Source organism: Mercenaria mercenaria, chromosome 1, assembly GCF_021730395.1.
Source record: "Mercenaria mercenaria strain notata chromosome 1, MADL_Memer_1, whole genome shotgun sequence".
In the NCBI taxonomy this organism is placed as follows: domain Eukaryota; kingdom Metazoa; phylum Mollusca; class Bivalvia; order Venerida; family Veneridae; genus Mercenaria; species Mercenaria mercenaria.
The window spans coordinates 41878512-41898594 of record NC_069361.1 but is presented as its reverse complement, the minus strand read 5'-3'; the positions used below and the strand labels follow the sequence as shown (position 1 = coordinate 41898594).

At 33.9% G+C, this 20083-nt stretch overlaps 1 protein-coding gene across 2 annotated transcripts in view; it reads left to right on the top strand.

The window, feature by feature from the left end:
* Positions 1 to 19554, top strand: part of LOC123523194 (uncharacterized) — a 43594-nt gene extending 24040 nt beyond the window's left edge. For both annotated transcript variants that reach the window (XM_053545119.1, XM_053545116.1), the window contains 21 exons: positions 1234 to 1369; positions 1619 to 1799; positions 2340 to 2613; positions 2857 to 3043; positions 3641 to 3852; positions 4165 to 4394; positions 5276 to 5429; positions 5682 to 5860; positions 6352 to 6492; positions 6980 to 7151; positions 7685 to 7829; positions 10034 to 10155; positions 10657 to 10941; positions 11392 to 11595; positions 12358 to 12561; positions 14068 to 14778; positions 15159 to 15377; positions 17047 to 17142; positions 17528 to 17853; positions 18534 to 18735; positions 18985 to 19554. In XM_053545119.1, the coding sequence (XP_053401094.1) occupies positions 1234 to 1369; positions 1619 to 1799; positions 2340 to 2613; positions 2857 to 3043; positions 3641 to 3852; positions 4165 to 4394; positions 5276 to 5429; positions 5682 to 5860; positions 6352 to 6492; positions 6980 to 7151; positions 7685 to 7829; positions 10034 to 10155; positions 10657 to 10941; positions 11392 to 11595; positions 12358 to 12561; positions 14068 to 14778; positions 15159 to 15377; positions 17047 to 17142; positions 17528 to 17853; positions 18534 to 18735; positions 18985 to 19274 (4670 nt within the window). In that variant the 3' untranslated portion in view covers positions 19275 to 19554. The remainder of the gene's footprint in view (positions 1 to 1233; positions 1370 to 1618; positions 1800 to 2339; positions 2614 to 2856; positions 3044 to 3640; positions 3853 to 4164; positions 4395 to 5275; positions 5430 to 5681; positions 5861 to 6351; positions 6493 to 6979; positions 7152 to 7684; positions 7830 to 10033; positions 10156 to 10656; positions 10942 to 11391; positions 11596 to 12357; positions 12562 to 14067; positions 14779 to 15158; positions 15378 to 17046; positions 17143 to 17527; positions 17854 to 18533; positions 18736 to 18984) is intronic.
* Positions 19555 to 20083: the final 529 nt, after the last annotated feature.

Below are 20083 nucleotides of genomic sequence, written 5' to 3'. Positions count from 1 at the left end.
GAGTCAGTAGACGTCTAGTTAGTCATTCTGCGCCCAATTACCGAATCAGAGTAAGTAAATGTATCGTTAAACTGTTCTGCTATATAATTGCCATCGAGTCCGCTTGCGCTGAGCTCGATATAGTCGTCACTTTTGGTGTATATGCGTCCGTGCGTCCGTCCGTGCGTCCGTCCGATTTTGTCCGGACCAAAACTTTGACTTGCATGGACCAATCTTGTATATATTTGGCATGAATGTTTACCTCAATGAGAAGGTGTGTCGTGTACAAACCCCATGTTCCTATCTCAAAGGTCAAGGTCACAGATGTAGGTCAAATGTGAAATTGAATTTTGTCCGGACCATAACTTTGACATGCATGGACCAAATTTGTTTATATTTGACAAGAATATTAACCTCAATGAGAACGATTGTCATGCGTAAACCCAACTTTCCTATCTCAGAGGTCAAGGTCATAGTTGGAGGTCAAAGGTCAAATTGAGGATTGTCAGGTGCATTTTTCTTCATGCAAGCTGGGATTTTGAGCTAACTTGGCAAGAATGTTTACCTTTATGAGACGGAGTGCCATGCGCAGGAACCAGGTCCCTAGGTCAAAAGTCAAGATCAGACTTAGTGTCCAAAGGTCAGGTACAAGAATGACATTGTCTGGAGCATGCCTTTTTCATGCATAAGGGAATTTTGATGTAACTTGGCACATATGTTCAACACCTTGGTGCAATCTTGTTTTTAGAATTACTTCCCTTTGTTTTTACAATAACTAGCTTATATTGTAAATGTCTTATTACTGGCCGAGGGGAAAATTGAGACCACTTTTCTGTGGTACAACATGCATGTTACATATTTTTGTGTGTGTAAAGAGTAAAGAGTAAAGAGTTTTATATTATATATATATTTTATCAATGGTAAAAAAAATATAAATGCAAATACAGGTGCTAGTTTAAACAGTTCTGACACCGCCAAATAGTATAATAAATGTTACTTTTTTAGACAGCAGGCGGGCTCGACATTCTGCCCTTGGGCATGCAGAATGTATTTCTAGTCTTTAATCTGCAATGGTAGATCAAATAAGGAAGCACTTTTCGTCGGGACCTGTAAGGCGCCAAAACATATTACAATGTTAAATAAAACTTGCAGTTTTTTTCATATTAGAATAGATGTTATATAGATCTGTCGTTGCTGTGAGAAATTGCGTACTTTTAAAAGAATTAAGTTGTTTGACTTCCTAATGTTTTGCAGGGTATGATTTTACCGGCCAGTCATCCGTTAGTTTTTCAAATGGAGTCACAGTTGACACAACTCCCCCTGTTATATCAGACAGTCGTATAACAGTTTTAAGACGGCATATAACAAGCACAGAATACGTCGATGTCTGGTATGAAAGATGCATTTCATAGATATATTTAACGTTAGTTTTTGACCTTTTGTCCATTTTCAAAACTGTTTACGAGAGGACATCAATCAAATTAGGATAAGAAAAGTTTCAAACTAGGTTAAGTATACTATAAACAAACTTATTCCCTCGTAAAATGTCCAAACAATCGTATATGTATAATCTGCTGCTACATTAATTTAGTTATTTTATCTATATACACATTCCATATTACATAGTCTTTGTTTTTAGTTGGACAGGAGTATTCAGTGACATGGAAAGTGGCATTTTGCATTATAGCTGGTCTATTGGAACACAACGTGGATATGACAACATAATGGCGTACATTGATACGGAAGATGAATGTTCGAGCACTCCAGAGGATAGTCCACTTTCACTTACAGAAGGACATGCTTACATTATTAACGTTAAGGTACGTTTAATTGATATGTTGTTGAAGTACGAGCTCTTGTTTTGTAACAACTGGACAAACCTTTAAAACTTACAGCAAATATGTTATACGGTCAATAAAGGAACATGGGTAAGGGAATCAAAGAATGATATGTTGCGCTAGCAGACCAGTAAGTGGAGTGCTATATTGGCGACCACGTTCTTTGAATGTGAAATTTCCTCTTTGGTGTACCATTTGTTAAATAAATAATTCAGTTCATTTTCGATTATTTGCATGTACATTGTATGTGAACAAAACAAACCACCTGACGCTGATATGTTACACGGTTCTTTCGTTTCAAACTTTAAGTTTTATTCATCAGATATTTACTGGAAAGAGGTTTCGCTGCGCTTTTCTATAACAACTAAATATAGCTAGCAGACAAAATTATTTGGTATGTAATAATACTTTATAAGTGCAACGTTTCAATTCGTTTCAATGATAAAATTTATATGAGAATAATCGTTTAATTATGATATCGTCAGTTTATTTTCGACTTACACATAACTTTAAAATATTCAGGCGTATAATAATGCAGGACAGTTTTCGGTAGCATCTTCTTGGGCATTTGTCGTTGATTCATCAGAACCGGAAGCTGGCAATGTGTATGACGGCTCTAAGCAAACAGATACTGACTATATTGACCTAGATTACATTGAAACTTCATCTAGTGTACATGCACGATGGAAAGGCTTCTTTGATCCGCATACTCCTATTAAAGAGTACTTCATTAGCCTTGGGATGTGCAAAGGTTGTGAAGATGTCAAAGGAAAACAGCCAAATGGATTAAAAGAATGTAAATATGATAATAAAATACGTGATAAATATATTGATATGATATGAAGTTATCTTTTAAGAAAAATACACTAAAATATTAAAGTGAAGAAAAAATTATATACGGCAAATATAATGTCGGCAAAATAGATGATACATTATATTTATATTAATATAACGCTGTAAGATGTCTTTAAACAATGTAATAAAATTTGATTAAAGAACTCAAAGTGCATATTGCATCATAAATCCATTTTCTTTTCAGATACTGAATTAAAATCTTTGCAACTGGCAGAGGGTATTAAATATTTTGTAACAATAACAGCGTGTAATACAGCCGACCTATGTACGTCTGCTTCATCCGATGGATTTATTGTAGACACAACGCCGCCAGTAAAAGGATATGTAATGGACGGCACTCGTGCGAAAGATATACAATATCAGTCAGCACTGTAAGACAATACTACACAAAATACGTAATATTATAGATTTATTGAATGACTTGCAGACCTGTGACAATATTTTCAGACTTTTGAACGGCCTGTCAATTAGCGTTCCTTGCATGACACCAGAAATAACTTTTCATGTTTTTATCTTCTGTTTTTGACTAGCCTAGCAAAATTCAATTTTGAACTATAGACCAGTCAATAACACAAACTATTGACCAGCGATGTATATAAGAGTCATGTTATAGTGTAAATTAAACATGTTGATAATGTTACTGGTCTTTAATGAAGTACAAAATATGGACATTATAGTAACAGGAAAATGCTGGCGATTTTTAGCTTAATCCTTAATCAATGTCACATAGTAATGTATAATATATTGCCTTTATTTTACACTTGAACATTTATTTAAAACATTGAGGAAAAACACAAAACACATGCAAATAATATCATCTGTGTCAGTCGAATCCTTGATGAGAACGATGATAAGATATATGAATGTATGACCGACTATGGACGATGCAATGAAAAAGATTAGCGATTTTTGAAAACATTAAAGACAATATTTAGTTTCAAGAAATGACGACGTGTTCTATTTTACAGAACTTATATCGGATGTAAATGGTATGGTTTCAATGATCCACAGTCACAGATAAATAAATACGTATGGCGAGCAGGTACATCAAAAGGTGCAGATGATATCGTAACTGCAACAGACTGTCATAACCTGGAGGAAGCTTTTATATTTGATCTGCCGAACAACTTACCTCAAAATAACAGAATATTTTGTACAGTTAGAGCGTATAACAATGCAGGTGATATTTTAATGCGTTATTTTGTATTTGTTGTACTCGGGTTTATTTAAGCCGACTTTTGGATTTACTTTAAAATTTATTTGACTAGCGTCAGAACTACAATCAAAAGAGAAAGTGAAATTTGCACTAATAGAAACTACAGAAAATAAAAATGTGGAACTGCCTTAAATTGAGTTCAGGTTTAAATTCAGTAACACGGAGTAATACCATAAGTTTGCATTTTTATGACATGAAAATAGATGACGCCTTTACTATTGAACTATATAGTACCTTCACTCTTTGCCTAATTCTATCCTGCAAATTATTTGATAGGCAAATATGTAGAATCAACGTCCAATAGCTTTCTTGTCGATGCAACACCGCCTGTATTTGCTACGCCTTTGACCCTTTCTCCTGTTGGCAGTACCAAGGACGGGACGAGTGTTCTCAGATCACTGATCAGAGTTAATTGGGTAGTGAATGACGAAGAATCTTTTATTTATAGTCAATACATTTCCATCTCATCACATATTGGAGGAGATTTTAATTTGTCCGCAGTACAAGTAAGGAAACCCTTAATTGAAAGTAATTATATTGTCAACAGAAAAGATTATGTAATGTTCACCCAGCATAAACCTTGTTCAGTATGTAACTCTTTAGTAATGCAAAAGGGGCTGTCTAGCATATGACGAATATTCCTTTCAATTAAGTCTATCTTTATGATTAAGTTCTAAATTTTGCTATTTCTTTAATCATTCTCAAGTCAAATTTTTTAAAGTTTTTAAAAACGATAAGCGATGTTTTGAGATCTAACGAAATGTAAAAGCTCCTGTATACAATTCAACTTCGTTCACATGACCTAGGACATTTCGAACGCCAAACTTCGCTCGATCTTATCGTCTGGTCTCGGCAAAATCCATGTATAATGTATAAGATTCAGCGGCTCGAACAATTGATTACTTGAACAACAAATTTGCCAGTCTCATCGACTTCGTGAGAGCGAACTAAATATCAAATTAACAGTTCGAAAAATGTATAAACAATTTGACAGGTTGTACAAAGTTCAAGACTAATTAAAATATCACTGTAGACACATGTTCTTTTGTATGAAGATTGAAAGCAGAATTACCAAGCAACTTTTTGATCCGCCTAAAGGATCATTCGTTAATTGCAGCTTATTTATTATGTAAGATTCAGATATAACTTCAATGTCATTTCAAAGGTTCTTTGATGTGTAATATAAATGGTATTAACTTTGAAAGAAATCAAGATTGTTTTTACAAAAAGGTGGATAAGTCAATAATTATATACCGTTTAAGACATTTTAAAGTGTTTTTCATAACTTCATGAAATTCGTTAAAAATATGACGTATGCAGAAAAAGCCTGATCACGATGGAGAAACAGAAACTCACGTGCTAAAATTTAATATGTTGTCCTGTACAGGTTGAAGGTATTGTGAGAGATTACACATTAACCGGTCTTGATCTACATGACGGAAGTTATTATGACATCAAACTAGTTTCCTGCAATGGAGCTAAATTATGTTCAGAGTCTATTCTCCAAAACATTCTTGTGGACAGTACTCCACCTACACGAGGTATCATACTTAAGAGAACATAAATATATTATAAAAGTGATATTCTGATGTAGAGACTGTTTTCTGTTCACATTTGGTATTCATTTCAATTTATAATTTCTTCACCATTCAAGTAGTCTACCAAAACGTATGTTAAGGACAAATAATAGCATTTAATACACGACATCAGGCACGGAACAATTGTTTAAATGATGAAGTTATAGTGTTTTCATGTATAATTTTATTTCATTGTAACTTTCCATTTCACTCTAGGTACTTTTGCTGTCAATACTGATCATGCAGCAATGTTAAATCGTCAGCCAGGGCAATATATGGTATGGACACCTATTTCTATTAGTCTGGCTTGGCTCGGATTTGAAGATGCACATTCTGAAATAGAATCATATAGCATCAACATCGGAAGCCAGTATATGGGCAACGATCTAAACGAGGTACTAGAACCATTAATACCTGAAACAATAATACTAAGTGGAGCCGAATATTAGTAAATACTTGAAACCCAGAAAACTCTCTAACTCAAACATTTTGAAATCGTTATTTTCTTTTTAGTATATAAAGCACTTGTTTTTTCATAGAAAAGGGTAATGTTTTAAATAAAATGATCATCTATAAGGTAATGGATCCTAATGACAACTGGATTTTTCTGTATCCTTCATATGTGATTTCTTCATTCTTCGGCTTTTGCAGAAATTACTTTTAATAACCGGAGAATGCCGAAATCACGTACGGAGGATACAGAAACGAACGGAAATTGCCGATTGTCTTTACGGGTCCACTACCTTAAGTAAGCAAGAGTTAAAGAATAAAAATCAATCTGTATAAACTATAAAAGTAACAGACTTATAATTTTTCATACCTATAGGATATTATTCTTTAGCGATGAATAAAGAGATCAATTTCACTTGATTATTGCATCTTTTAGATTCCCGGTGTACCATTTGTGATCACGCACAACAGCGACGCACCCTTTCACGGAGACGGGTTTGTACAAACGTATACATTGAATACCAAACCTCTCTCAAAATATAACTCTGTGTTCATCAGCATCTCTGCGAAGAATTCTGTAAGAAATTTTGTTATAGCAATTTGAAATTGATAACAAATACGCATGTAAATCAAAGAAAACATTAGAGATTTATTTCATATATCGTTTATCTACTGCTAAGAAAAGGCTTGTTCATAATTATTGATAAGTTGTGCATTCGGTTGTCTGTAGTTTGATACCAGGTAAAAATCTGTATAGACTAAAATTTGTTTGGCTGACATGCGAATGCGAAGTGCACAATATTTACAAGACCCTAAAGTGAATGCTTTACTTAAAATGTTTTAGTTATCCCCCACATACCATTTGCAGAAATGAGCAAATGAGTTTTATGTTTTCTCTGTGAATATGATTTTTATCTATTTATTGTATAATTATATTGATCTTGTTCCGGAATGAACTGGAATTGAACTAAGCAGAATTTGTAAATAAACAAGTTGAAACGACAGTCAACTTTATAATGAATATAATAATTCATATTTTACTTATATTATTTATCATAACTAAGGTTGGGTTGTCGAGCGAAATACTGCATTCCCAGTTTAACTTACTTTATGGTGGGATATTAGAACTCGTGCGCCGATGTGGAAGCCATACATGCTATGGACACTGTGTCTGTGCTTCTGAAGGAAAACTATGCACGGCCAGCGACGGTGATTGCATTGATAGCAGTGGAAGTGGTTTGTAGAAGTTTCTTTTATTATTATCATTAAAGATTATATATGTTTACCTGCTAAGAAAAAGATATAAGAATACCTAGTTTATCTCTAAACCACTTTTCAAACAGAAATATATCAATAATATTGAGGGCGATTAGTTAAAATATTTGTATAATATCCGAATTAGAGTTAAATACAACGTAAATGTAAAGAAACATGCGCTTTCAAGTAAATACATGTAATAGAAAAAAATTCCATCGGTAGAACGGTAATGTTCAAGTCAATAGCTATAGGCTTATTAAATGTTGCGATCGCATGCTTGTTTTCAAATCGACATCAATCAAATCCGTTCAGTTGTATGTCGCTGGATACATTATTTTGTTTACACGCACACGCATCAAAATCAGTCATTTATAGAATACAGGGAAATGTGGATTTGATTTTTGAAACGTGATGTACATGTAATAACATTCAGTAGATCTCAATATTTGAATATTGTAGCAAATCTGTAATTCTGTATTCAGCTAATACATATTTGCTTTGTCTTTTTGTAGGCAATCCGAATACACTTATTGAAATTCGAGATTTCATAGATATTACTTTTCCAACCGAGGACCAAAGTTTGTCAAGATCACCGATAAATATGATGCTTGCCGGAAAATGGTCTTTGAAATCAGTCAAAGGAAAACAGCCCTTATGGTAATTTTCAGTTGTATATTCATGCAGTGAGATCAGAGTTACTAAATATTATACAACCTCTATTAACTAGTTTAAAATTTATCGTTTATTCATAATAGCTCCTGTGTGAATATCAATATTGTGCCATACAATATAACGTCACGTGAAGAGAAATACGTTATGGTATATATCCAACTTGACAAGTATGCGCTAGTTTTATATTAAGGAGGTAGGTTACCTTGTTACAAGGGTAAATTCAAATTAGTTGAACCGCAGCATTTTTTTGTATTTCGTGTAATATGAAGTTTTAACTGCTAAAATCTCAGTTCCGTTTGTCTCTGTCCCTTCAAGTTCAATTTTTACCCAGGTTTGAAGAACATGACCCTCCAAAGGTATTTCATATTGAAAGAAGAAGGAAAATACTGATATTTAACACTTTTCAGTGTATTTTAGTTTCATTTATATCCGTAGAAGTCTGCATAATTGATGATTTTACAAGTATGCACGTTAGCTTTCTAATATAAGCTTAAAATGTATATGTCGCGGGGCTCGTGTTTCCATGGTAACGCATTTTCTCTCATTTTTAAACAACTATGTATAAAAATAGGGGTATTCGACGGCTTCAGTGCCATTCTGTTAACCACCAACATGGAATATTTGGGTAATATTATTTAGCAAAATACCAAGCACTTTACATGGTACCCTATTTTTCTTAAAGTTTAAAGTTACCATGGCAACAGAGATGTTTAAAATGGCTTATATCTTGCTTTTTGTGGTAATTTCTCATACAATAATATTAAATAAGATTATCTTTCTAGTTTATGTAGCTTTAAAACATATTATTTCTAACGTAAGTTATATTTTCGTGTTATCTGCATTTATTCAAATAAATTTCTAAGCTTAGAATACTTACAGCAGTACCCCTCGTCTGGCATTTTTCATGGAAAAATCGTTCAGCATGCTACTATTTTTCTCATGGATATTGTTGAAATGAAAATAAAAAGCCGAAGCTGTGTTTCTTAAATAGACTAGTGTCAACGCTTTTGAATTTTACGGTTAGATACATAGGTCACGGGCTTCGTTTCCATGGTAACATCAATTAAATTCAAGAAACCACAATTTTCTACTGAAATTTGAACAATTTTAGATCTTAGTTTTAGTATATAAGTAACAAATTATCAACGGAACCTGAAAAATAGGTATTACAAATCAAACTGCTAGATTTTTTATTTGAAAATGGCCGTAACAAGTAACCTCTCACCCAATTATATTCCAAATAACATTGGTTACCATCATCCATTTTCTTACATTCCGCATAACATTTCAATATAACTACATAAAAGAAGCAAAATATTGATTATTATTCAGAGCAAAATACTCATAAAAAATATTTCAGCAAATAATAGTTATTTGAAAATAGTTTGAATAAAGAAAGTGCACAGAATTACGTACTTTCAAGATAAAAGCTATTTATTTTGCGCGGTAACTGACACGTAACGTCATGACGTCAATGACGTCATTTTAAGGCAACATTGTTTTGAAGCGTTTCTGCGGCAATTTATTCATTATTTCTACATTATTAAACCATAAAGCCTCAGATCGAAGACAGGTCTATGATTTGTTTTCAGAAGAATGAATATACAAACACATTTAGTTTGTCGTAAACGTCGTCGTAAATCGTCACGTTAGCTTCCGGTTGGACATGCGCACATACAAATATAAAGGTAACCTACCTCCTTAATACTAATTTCACGGGAAAGGGGAAGTATCTCATAGGCACGAAATAACTCTTTCCTGGTAACGAAACACTTTTTTGCATGCACGACATACTAACTTACGGTAACAAGATACTATTACATTTGAACGAGATACCATGCCGTGACCACGGATGAAGTATCTCGTGGCTCATCTCGTTCCTACGAGATACTAACTTAAGAAAAAATCCTTCACCTCCATAATAAAAGTCCATAAGTCACACCGAAGTTTCCGTTGGTATAATGCTTTTGATACTTAATTTTTATTTATAATTTTACGGTATTGCATTATGGTAATTGTTTTGTTTCTTATATGTCTATCTATTACCAATTATCGATGAAATTGAATTGATCATTGTTGTTTATGAGGATTTTAAATTTGTTTTCTGACTATAGAGTTAAAATGTACAGTTAATTCAGATGAATTGATGACTGTCGTAGATACATCAAACACGACTGTGTTTATTTAAGGTATGACTGCAGTGTTGGAGAAGGCGCATTTGATACCCCACAGGGCGTTTTCCATGAAACGGACGACCAAGTTTGGTATGCTGCTGGTCGAAATACCGAATGTATCTTCACACTGAAAAGAGGTATTTTCCCATAGACTGGTCAGGAAGTACACCGATAAGAAACTAAAAAGATAGATAATTCATTCATACATTTAATATGATCTACACAGTATTTTATAAATAATTGTAGAAGCTGGAGCGAAGGTATGGTGTTTAGCTGCAATCTCACTATACATCACTTTAGGCAGATCAACAGAACTGTAAATTGACACCAAGTTTACTACTATTGTATTATCATGATTATATATGAACGACGCTAGATCTATACAAAATGTCGGGAAAATGATATTTGAAAATCATAATCACGCTCCAAGAGCGTATTTCTGCCGAATTGATACTTATCCTATTTGCCAAACTATGGATCAGAAATATTCGGAAATTGATTTTAAGATTTCATTTTACTAGTCGGAAATGTTATTATTTGACTTTCCGTTTGAAATGTTTGTAGCAGATCACATATTGTTAGATATGTCTGCTTGATCTAAAAAGTTTAGTAAACTTTTAAAATTATTGGAACTGCAGGACAAAGTTTGACAGAGCGTGAAGAGTATTCAGTCTTTGTTCGAGCATGGTATGATCAAAACACCTTTGCAGTGTTTCGAAGTCCCGGCCTCGTAATATATTCAACACCTCCCGGTGTGTCAGTACTTGTTGGCAGAAACGTGAAGGAGGTCATTGCTGGAGATACAAAGGACACAGATTTTATAACATTAGATACACAAGTTAACGCCGATTGGACCGGGAAATTTATTAATACTGCAAACAGTCTTCGGCATTATCATCTATATTTAAGCACAAGTCCAGGAGGTATATGTATTACTTTGTTGTTAAATTTCAGTACAAGTAGTAAACGGTTAGATCAAGAAAAGAACACATTATGTTATTTAATGAAATTCATTGATAATGACTCTGTCAGCACAAAGATAAGCGGCCAGACATATCTGTAAAGAACACCATTTGGAACTGAAATAGTGATCGTCCATCGAAACAGATGAAACTGTGAATATGTTAACTAAAATCAAAGAAACCTTATACCATCCAATTACGGGTTTTTATCTTCAGTTAAACTGTGCAATGTTTCAAGTAAATATTTAGATTTGTCTTATAGACTTTGTTTATGCCATAATCCTATGATTACATATTATTTGATAAAAACAACATATGTTAGCAATAACGCCATTGTTGAAGAAATAAAACCACACGATTGTCTAGGCACTTTACGTTTATATAGAAGTGATTTTCATCTGTTATTTTAAGGTCATGACGCATACACTTTATCAACAAGTATTCCATCCGATGTAACAAGCTATAACATAACTGGTCTGAACTTAGAAGAAAATACAAAATACTTCACTGTTGTTCAAGCCTATAATCTTGCTGGACTTCATTCTACAGCTGTGTCTGATGGCTTCATGTTGGATCTGCATCCGCCTACAGGTGGAATCGTGATGGACGGGCATAGTAAGAACATGATTTGTGCTTAGTAAAATAAAGAAAATAGTAATATAACGTCCTGTCAATAGCACAGTTTTAAAGTGACTAACTGAAGGTTTACCTGATGTGCAATCATAAACATGCTGTATTTCCATTCAAAGTGATAACGTATATGTATCTGAAGGTGTAGAGGTTTTAACATATCTTATAGATTTGGTCCTGAATTAAATACATGTAGACTATCATAAATGGTTGAAATTAATGAAGTCCAAGTGTGACTCTCGTTGAAGGTTTATTCTGCCTTAATTAGTGTGAATATATTTTACATACACGTGTGTGGCAATATCTTTTTAAATACAATCATATTAAGTTCAAAAAAGAAATTTTGAACAGAGGTGTGATCAATCCTCATCATACCAACACAATTATGATAATATAGAGACTTTAAGATTGTGGAGGAAGATCCAAGGTTCCCCTCAGAGAGTTATTAAATCACGGGTACCTGGGTGGAATCATCGACCTTCTGTAAGCCGACTGGTTGGTTTCCCCACTTGAAGAATTCAACACATTGAGCGAGGCTCGAACCGGAGTCGGTGAAAGACAAGTGAAACTATCGACCTTAACCACTTGGGCACGGGTGTCCCCAAAACAAAATGTTTGCGTTATCGATATGTTGAATAGAAAGTGTATATTTCTTTGTTCTTTATATTGTTGTACTGTTAGACCACAAACATTGAAATCAGTTCATAAAGAAATAAACATGTTGTCTTTGTGTGTCCTTCCATTTAGCATTGGTCGATATAAATGCATCAAACGACTCGCACCTTGTGTCTGCATTCTGGCATGGATTTTCAGACGTCGAATCTGGAATTATGTCATATGATTTCTGTATTGGACACTCAACAAACGACGATGATTGTAATATACTGCCTATATCTACAGTTGGTATTGCAATGCGTAAGACATTCCATTCATCTACAGAATTTATTCCAGGTACTTTACATAACATGTTGTAAGCTCCTAATATTAAAATGATTAGTTGCTATCAATTTGTCCTTATTTTCTTGCTCGTTCGGGCCGTTCTCGGTCCTTAATAACATATCAACCTTTATACAGCTTTCCTAATCAACGATCAGACTGTAATTGCTGCAGCTGCAGTTATCAAACTGTCTAAATTTGCAGCACGTCAAATAATGTTAAAAAGACATGAAAATAGATTCCTTTTGACAACCTGTTTCCTTGCATTTTGTAATACAAATATAGTGCATTACAACCCTCTACGTATTTGCATTATTCATCTTCATAGAAAACCCATAAACATCAAAGTGAGCAAGAAATGTATCGACTAGTTTGCTTTAATTGAATATATAGATTTAATGAAAAAAAGAATATAGAACAGCTTCCAGTCAGAGCTCTGTTATAGACGATTTAATGTGTCATTATGGTAATTTCATTCAGTAGTTTATGATATCGGTATATTGTTATTAGTTGTTTTTCCAAATAAATCTAGATAATTAGTAAAATTCTTAAATATGTATTTAACAACTATATCAACTCTTCGCTTTATTTCTGTATTTGATGCTATCACTGCCTGCCAAATATTGACACCCGTATTAGTAAATGAAAACTAGACAGAGTCACATAATTTAACGTTTATAGTGTTTAAATAAAACATAAAAGCGATAGTAGTCGGACTTAAAGACACTGTACAGAGTAACTATAATGTTTTATGTTTTCGTGACTGTAACTGTACATCACTTGCATAAAAAAGATCAGTATCTTGTAACGAATCGAGAGTGACATATAGTAGGCAATATGTTTGATAGCATCTATAATGTCTAAATATGTTATTGAACTGGTGTAGCAGAATGCAAAGTACTTGATATATTTAATTAAATTAAGTTTAGACCACAATGTACAATAGATACTTATCTATGATTTTTAAACTATTCTGAAATAAGATTGTCTGAATAAGTAGCAAATTAATTTTTGAAGACATAACAATTAAAGATAGGTCTAAATTGTTAACCAGTAGAAAACCTGTATTATACAATGTACGTGTATCATCAGAATGATTTTTTTTTGTGGCGGAAAAAAGTAGGTCACTTGGTTTTTGCGGATATTACGATTCATTAAAATAAACCAACTATATTAACTTCATCCTAAAACAAAATGTCAAACAATGACTAAAACTATGTTTTGGCGCTATGTGGCATGTAGTGCTGTCTGAAGAATATTGAAATTATGTGATCAAACTTGCATTTGTCACTTGCTAGAAAATTTATTTGGACATGGGAAATCATTCCAGGAGTGTAATTAGTAGGCTAATATATATGTACCATGATATATGCAAAGATCTTTTTTTTCTGTTTTTGAATTTAGTGTAAGTCACACTCAAACTTGAATGTAATTTGTTTCATCATTGTTTTAAGGACTGCACAACTCTTTCTCTTTGATAGCATTTACAATTTCAATGTTATTCCCCTTATTTCTTCTTAGGTGAAATATTATGTAGTAAAGTGAGAGCTCGTGATGTGGTCGGTCACGTGTCAGAACTAGTGTCGTCAAATGGAGTCACAATAGACACAAGTCCACCGGTGAAAATATCAAGTGGAAGTTGTTCAGGCAATATTGTACTTGATAATTCATTCGAAAACGCATCCTCATTTGTATGTGATGACATTCATGACCACGGTTGGCATAGCTTGAACGACAAATGCTTGAAACTATCAAGATCGAGCATGGCATACGATGGACATGCATCTGTTATTATACAAGGAACAATTCAACAATCAATTGAAGTAAAGGACAACGGGAGGTATCGCCTGACATTTTTTACTTCATTAGTGCTGTCAGATAACTTGCACCTGTCTGCTGTTGAAGGCTTTATTAGCATTAACGATGATAAACACATATTTTCGTTATATGAAAAACCTAATTCAGACTCATATGCGTGGCAGAAACACACTTTTTTCTTCGATCTAAATGAAACGGGAGATATTTTTCTTTCTATCGGTACGTTGGGAGACAAATCCGCTTTCGTTGTTGATGATGTAAATTTCGAATTATGTGACAACACAGCTGTGTCATCTGACGTAAGAGGACATGTGAATGCTCATACAGTATTTGTTCATGACTGGTCCTCTGTTCACGCTGATTGGACATTTAACGATCCAGAGACTGATATTGTAGAATATCTTTGGGCAATAGGTATGTTTGATTGAATTATTTACATTTTAATAAAATCACACAGTCAATGAAAACAAGAAAATGCCATCAATTTTATCTCAAAGGTACGAATCGCAAAACTTTTACGTCATTGCGATTCTGAAATCATTTCATATACTAGTAGGCTGTTTCTTGTTACATTTGAAGGAACCGTAAGAAGACCTTTCCACCTCTTACATATACTAGTAGGCTGTTTCTTGTGACATTTGAAGAAACCATAACAAGACCTTTCCACCTCTTACCACAAATAGATTTACCAGGAAGAAGACAAAGTAAATCAATAAAACAGCAAAATTGTGGCGCGATGTGCAGTTATACAATGCAATTTTGAATTGCTGCAAAGAACGAAATTTCTAATTTAGGAACGGTAGAAGGAGGAACACAGTTACAAACTTTTGAAAGTGTAGGAAGACGTTCTTTTGGCAGAGCAGAATCCTTGCATTTGGAACACAACACGGAGGTTTTTGTAACTGTTGTTGCAGTTAACGAAGCCCAGCTGCGTACAGTGAGCTATTCAAACCCCATCTATATCGACCTCACTCCACCAGTATTTCGTTATATCAATGATGGAGATGTACCAGGTATCTTTTACACGTAGCGTGTTTGATATATTGTAAGAGCATTAATGTTAACATGGATTGCTCTGCAATATCATATGTTTTATATAAGGGTAGTTCATAAAATACATAGACTGATGCCATATTTCAACAGCAGCAGCAAAAAAAAGAAGTCTAAAATTTGCGCAAGTTTTGAAAAGTAATGTATTTGCTACAAATGTATCAGTATGACATTGTACCAAATGTATCTATAAAAGTATACTAAAAACTTCCCTCTTTCAATTGAATTTCAAAGTATAATTTTAAGAATAAGAAGGTGTCACGTTTATTGTAACAAATCAAGTTATTAAAACGTATACTTATTGATGGTTCTTTAAAGATCATTAAATTAAAACTATTGTTTTCTACACTTCCTCGGTGTTTACCCAAGTTCGTGCACTATTTCATGTTTTCCTAAAATTTCTAGATGTTCATGGACGTTATTTTATGCTAGACCAAGTTTGACTGTCCGTGACAAAACATTGTTTGTATCAGATTCGAATGACCGATAAACACTTAAAGACCTGCTCCAGCCCTACCTTTTAACCTTAAATTGTCACTGAAAAAGCATGAAAATCCTGGCTATGAACAGTGACGCCTGTCAAAGTAGAGTCTATTTTATATAAAATTCTATACAGAGTCAAAGTAGAGTCTATTTTATATAAAATTCTATATAAAATACCTGTGGTTATGCGTGCTAAAGTGTGGCGCGTGGCCGTTAACTGTTACCTGTTGTAATCATGGGTTGCATACACACAATAGAATTTGAATAGCCGCGGAGAAGGGCTTTAATTTTTAGGGAACGTCATTTATAAGTTATATGTCATGGAGTTGAGATGATTATCTATGGCAGTAATGTATGCTATTTCACTTGCATTTTTAAGTTGTCAAATTGTCGACTGGCCCCTAGCGCGTTACTTCGCTTATCAAATGACCTCTAATTTTTATACAGAGATTCTTGACATACTGTTGACGACAGCGACATGTTTATAAAGGTACTAAGTAATAGAAAGAGCATTGAAACTCGAGGGTAAACGATTTGTACGAGGGGGCGTTGCCCCCGAGTATAAATCGTTTACCCGAGAGTTTTAATGTTCTTTCTGTTTTGTATCATAGCCATCCATATATGGTAGTAGTAGGCGTTCCACATTGCCATATACAGCAGTTCAGTGAGTACTTAAAATCCTTGCTTTACAAATGTGTAAAGCCCAGGTAAAATAAACCAGTGGTAGAGCAGAAAATCAAATATACACTTCGCTGTCTACTGTTCCAGACACGCTGGCATACTTTCCTATCCAACAGTGCGGTAACTGGCGTGCGGGTATTAAATACCTGCACTCTTTTAGTTACCGCACCCTGTACTCGGTGTATACGAATTACCTGCACCAAATTTGTTAAGAAAAAACACCGAGCTATGATACAATTACCCTTAATTACACATTATGGGAACAGTAAGAACAAAGCATTTTCTATTTCTGGTTTATGAGAAAAATATGTTCCCAAACTTTTACACATTAGACGGCAGAGAGAACAGTCGAAAATTTCCCAGACAATTTATATTGTTATATGATCTTTCCGTAAAAATCTGCTATTGAAAATGAATGCTACCTTTAATGTAGTAACTATATAAAATCATTTAACTTTATATTTGCAGAAGAAGACATCGACTATCAAGATAAGCTAACTTTAACTTCGCACTGGGACGTCTTTGACATGGAGTCTGATGTTACTGGATGCAGCTGGGCAATAGGTTATGTTTTTCCACCAAGCTGCAGTTTGTTTTAAATGTTAGAAAGCACATTCATTGCGGATAGAGGATACTGAATGATCATAGTGATTCATATTTATTTTATACTTGTGTATGTAGTTTATTATGATATATTTTAATTGGTTAAACGCCACCAAGACACTAATATAGGTCATAATGGCGAATTTCCAGAAGAGCATGTGTGTACCTCTAAAAATTATTTCACGCATGGGAGGGTATATTGGTAGAACCACCGGCCTTCCGTAAGCCAACTGGACAGCTTCCTCACATGAAAGAACTCTTCAGCCCAAGGGATGTTTTGCTCCAACAACCTGTAATATTTTAAAACTGTAAACAATTAACCAGACCATTACATAACATTTTACAGGTTTATCACCAGGCGATAGCTCTCTGCAAAGTTTTACTCCCGTAAATATACATTTGAAAAATGCAAGTAACACTTTCGAAAATTCTCCAGAAGACACTCTCTTTATCACTGTCCAATGTATGAACGGGGCAGGTTTAACCAGCACTTTGTCTTCCGACGGTGTGAAGATACTACAAGCCCCTCCGTCTACTGAGAGTGTCATTCTAGAACTTATGACTACTTCAACGACGCAGTTTTTACCACGAGGCAGTTACCATGGAAATAGCTCCGAGATAAAATTTCGTTGGACTGGCTTCAGTGCAAACGATGGTGTTGATAGTTTTGAGGTAGGTATTAGTTTAAGCACCCAACCTGATTATGCCTGATTACGATAGGTTTGATATATTTTAAAATATATGATGTTATAGAAAGATTGTTCATAGCACATGTTAAAGATTGCAAAACTCTATGACGAAGCTTGTTGCTTCGTTTAGAGAAGTTTCAACCAACACGTTGCAGTTCATCGTCTTTGTTAAAACAAAGAAGTATAAAATACATTTATTTTTATAGCTCCTTGGTTGAAAGCATTGTTTTCTGTCTATTTTGAAATTCACTGAACGTAAATGTCTTAATGGTTTACCAACATCATTATGGTACATGCAATTTACAATATAAGTTTAACAGAATTGCTTTGAAACTGCATATTTTATTTTGCAAAGTCTTTATCAGAATATCCTGAAGCTTACACCTATAAATGTTTAACAATCGATGAGTAAATAATTGAGGTATCTTGTAGTGGAAAGTAAAATATCACGGCGATTTTGTTTTCAAATTATTTTTTTTAATCTAATATCCTTACTATTATAAGTAATTGTCAGTAATGCTGATATCGACTTTGTCATGGAAGCGAAACGCGCGACTTACACATTTATATTTAATAAAACCCATATTTTCTTATTTCGGTTTTTCTATTTTTGACCCATTAAAAATTGATATTTGATTTAAAAAATCTTGAGTTTTACATCAGGTTCAGCTTGTCGGAAATGACGTCAGTATGACTGAAATAGTACCATCCACTTCAACGGGATACAACTATGCAAGTTTTACAGGCCTTAACTTAGTAGATGGTGAATACAACGTATCCGTTACTGCAATCAATAAAATACGAATGCAAAGTCAACGAAAATCCGAAACATTTTATCTTCTGACAGAAGCACCTAGACTTACTGGTAGTGTATGTTTCTAGTTTAATCTCAAATGTAGACTGCATGAAATAGGTGAAGTTGCCTTACATAAATAACCAAACTATTTTGTTCAAATATGTTAGTGTTTTGTCTATACTTTAAAATGATCAAAGTAAATGACGGCTGTCTCATATAATTTAAGAACCAGTTTTAAAGGATCTATTTTCCCAATTAACCAGACAAGGATATTGTCTTCATTTCATGTGTTTTAGATAAATATTAAATTTCCTGTAGGTGAACAAATACAGACTAGTTGGATACAAAATATCTCTAAAGCTAGAGCCTCGTGGGAGAACGTATTTGAATCAACACATCCTATGTTCTACGAAGTGACGATAAGTCTTGCAGAGGTTGGACAAGGTGATATGGTACAATGGCAAGAAACAAGTCAAACATATATTGAAATTCCACTGAAGCAAGAAGATCTTTCTAACAATGGTGTATTAGTAGAAGTTACTGTGAGGGCAGTTTCATATTCCGGATTGTTTGTATTCAAACATGCTGAACTATATGTAGCTGCATAAAAAGTGAATCTTTTTGAAAAACGGTTGTGTTAATATGACTACATTGTTTGCCTCTAGTATGTAGTTTTACAGTTGTAATAAGACTAATCAAACATTTGGATCCAAGCTGGTCGCAAATGCACTATGTTGGCTTTCCAATGGTGCGGTTTATATAACAAAATGTGTACTATGTAATACATACATATGTATCAGATGTTTACATAGACAGAGTGAGATATTTTCATGTTTTGCTCTTTCTTTTCTCAAAGAACTATAAACATAATATACCTATTCACTTGAATGTGTTAAAAGTATTTTATGTTTTCCTGATTATATATAACAAGTATAGCATAATACGCTTTATACACAACTGCTCTATCCTTTGATAAGTAGATCAAGTATGTCAATGTTCCGAGTTTTGTTTTCATGATTCAAATGCTATAATGCATCTTTTATATCTTTATTTGATACAACTTATTTTCAAACGTAAGGCAAACTGTGTGGTTAAGAAATTAGAGATAAAAACTAGAATGTGTCTATAGGACACAGGGTGTGCCCCCCACTGGTACATTTGTCATAAATGAGGGCCAAAAATTCAAATGTTTGCAGTCTTAATGGGGTATAGCCTCAACAATCATTTTATGAAAAGGATTCATTAATCTAGGCCCTTTACTTTTTGAGCTATGAGCATCACACACAAAAAATCCACTATTTTGGTTATTTCACGGGCCATAAGTCTGTAATAAGAGCTAAGATTATCAAGAGGAATGCCAAGTGTGCAAGTTCACATCACGATAAAGACTCCAGCAAGGTTTCCTGACATTACATCT